At 53.8% G+C, this 2,120-nt stretch overlaps 1 protein-coding gene across 1 annotated transcript in view; it reads left to right on the top strand.

Moving 5' to 3' along the window:
- LOC113953387 (delphilin-like) overlaps positions 1-2,120 on the top strand; it is a 33,784-nt gene extending 31,664 nt beyond the window's left edge. The window contains 1 exon segment of the mRNA XM_027656477.1: positions 36-2,120. Within this exon segment, the coding sequence (XP_027512278.1) occupies positions 36-107 (72 nt within the window). The 3' untranslated portion in view covers positions 108-2,120.

Here is a 2,120-nt window from a genome sequence, read left to right on the forward strand (position 1 = left end):
TGCCCCACACTCACCCTCTCCCTCTCTCCCCACAGCGGGCTCTCAGTGACGTGCAGGCGGGCGAGAGCCAGCGCAGCCCCAGGATGACCTCTCCCCTCGCCTGGTGAGGGGCCTGCAGTGACCTGAGCTGCCACAGTTCATTGCCAACAAAGTGCAATTTGCTCCTGTCGAGTTTGGTTGTAAATACGCTGCTGCCACCTGCTCCCACCCAGCAGAGCCACGGGCGGAGGGGCCGGGGCAGGTGGGCACTGAGCAGGCACCACGGGTGACAGTGGGTGGTGTGAGGGTGAGGCACAGGCACACGAAGGCAAACACTGCACTGGGCTTGATGACAGCTTTTTTAGCACCCTCCATCTCCAGTGGATTACTGAGTCAAGGGTTTCAGATCCGTCTGGTGAAACTCCACTCGCTTGAGTTTCCAGAACAAGAGAACTTCCCCACATCCCCCCGGCCATGGCCCAGCACGGGGGGCTCTGCCCAGGCAGGCACCACTCGCCCTGCCAGCCTTGGGGCCGGGGTTAAAGCCCAGCCACAGAGTCCCTGGGAAGCCAGAGCAGGTCAGGCAGGGGAGGGAGTGTGGGGAGATGAGGAGAAGGGAGGCCACCAGTGCCTGCTCCCCCGGGACCCTGCGTAACAATACTGCTGAGCTGCTCTCCAGTCCCTCCCCAATCCTGTCTGCCCTGGAGCAGAGCACGTGGGGCTGGAGCTCCACCTGAACAGACTGTAACAGTGGAACAGACTGTAACAGTGGAACAGACATCACTGGAGGTGGTCTGCAGGCTTTAATTCCCTGCCATTGCCAGCCAGTGGCAATGGAAAGCAATAGGACCTTGCAGAACCCTTCTGACATGTCCACGTGGTCCCAAAGATGGATCTGGTCTAATCCTACCCAGCTTCATCCTGCCCATCAGCTTTGCTTAAAGCTGTGCCAGAGGCTGATGGATCTTGAAAGCTTCTCAAGAGTTTAACACATCAGCACAAGGCTTATTGGAACTTGCCAGCAGCCAGAAATCCCTGAGCATTTTGGTGCCTCCTTGGAAAGCACAGAACCCCTGGTAGCCTAAAAATGAGTGGGAGTCCTCTGCAGCCCCAAGTGCCTCTCCAAGGCACAGCAGAGACAGCAGGAAATGCATCCCCTGCCCTCCTCCCGTCACTTCCAAGAGCTGGAGTCCTGAGTCCCTTTACTGTTCATGGTGACTGTCCCAGGGAGCTCCAGAAGTGTGCACATCCATCCTCCAGTGTCCACGTCCTTCTCTCAAGGTGCATGTCCATCTTTCACCGAGTCTGGCTGTCACTGAATTCCCATGTGGGATGGAAGGGGAGCAGCACCCCATGGCCAGTGCATGCACCTGAGGGTGACAGGGTGCCCTGAGAGCTGCTGGCAGCAGACCCCCAGTGCCCTGCTGCTGTGAGACATCACTCTGTGCAAAATTCATCTGTTGCCTTCCAAGCCTGTCCTGCTCCCACATCCCACCCCATGGCAGTGCCCCAGCAAACCACAGTGTAGGGCCCCCCCTCCCCATTGCCAGAGCAAGGGCTCGTCCTGCAGCTCCGCTCAAGGACACGACCACCAACCGGTGCATTATTTCTGGGAGACCTTACGACCATCCAATCTCCAGGTTTTGGTATTTTTTTAAACCCTGCTGTAGAAAGTGAAGTATATTTTCACAAGTGTTCTCCGTTTATACAGCTTTAAGTGCCAGGTAGTGTGTAGCCTTGTGTTCCCAGAGGTCCAGACCTGTCCCTGCCCCGATGGAGGTGACAAGGCCACGCTCCCTCTGCTCCATTTTCCCTCTTGGATGTTGCACACTGCATTCCATTGATTTTTTTTTCTTTTCTTTTTTTTTTTTTTTTTTTAAAATACATTCATTGTTTAAACCACCGGAGGTTCTTTTGAAGCTGTCATGACAGTAACTGCTGTACATAGATTTTGCTACATGTTGTAACTTTCCGAGATAGTTAGAACTCCAACCCCTTTGGTATTTTTATGTGATATTTTCAAAGAACCAGAACTTCTGGTTATATGATTTGATAATGAGACTCTGTATATTCACAATTCAGTCTCAACCCAATGCCTATGTGCTACTCCTAAAATAAAGCTACTGCCTTCTGCCTCCTGA

The sequence above is a fragment of the Corapipo altera genome, unplaced genomic scaffold, assembly GCF_003945725.1.
Source record: "Corapipo altera isolate COAL_440 unplaced genomic scaffold, ASM394572v1 104, whole genome shotgun sequence".
NCBI classification, from domain to species: domain Eukaryota; kingdom Metazoa; phylum Chordata; class Aves; order Passeriformes; family Pipridae; genus Corapipo; species Corapipo altera.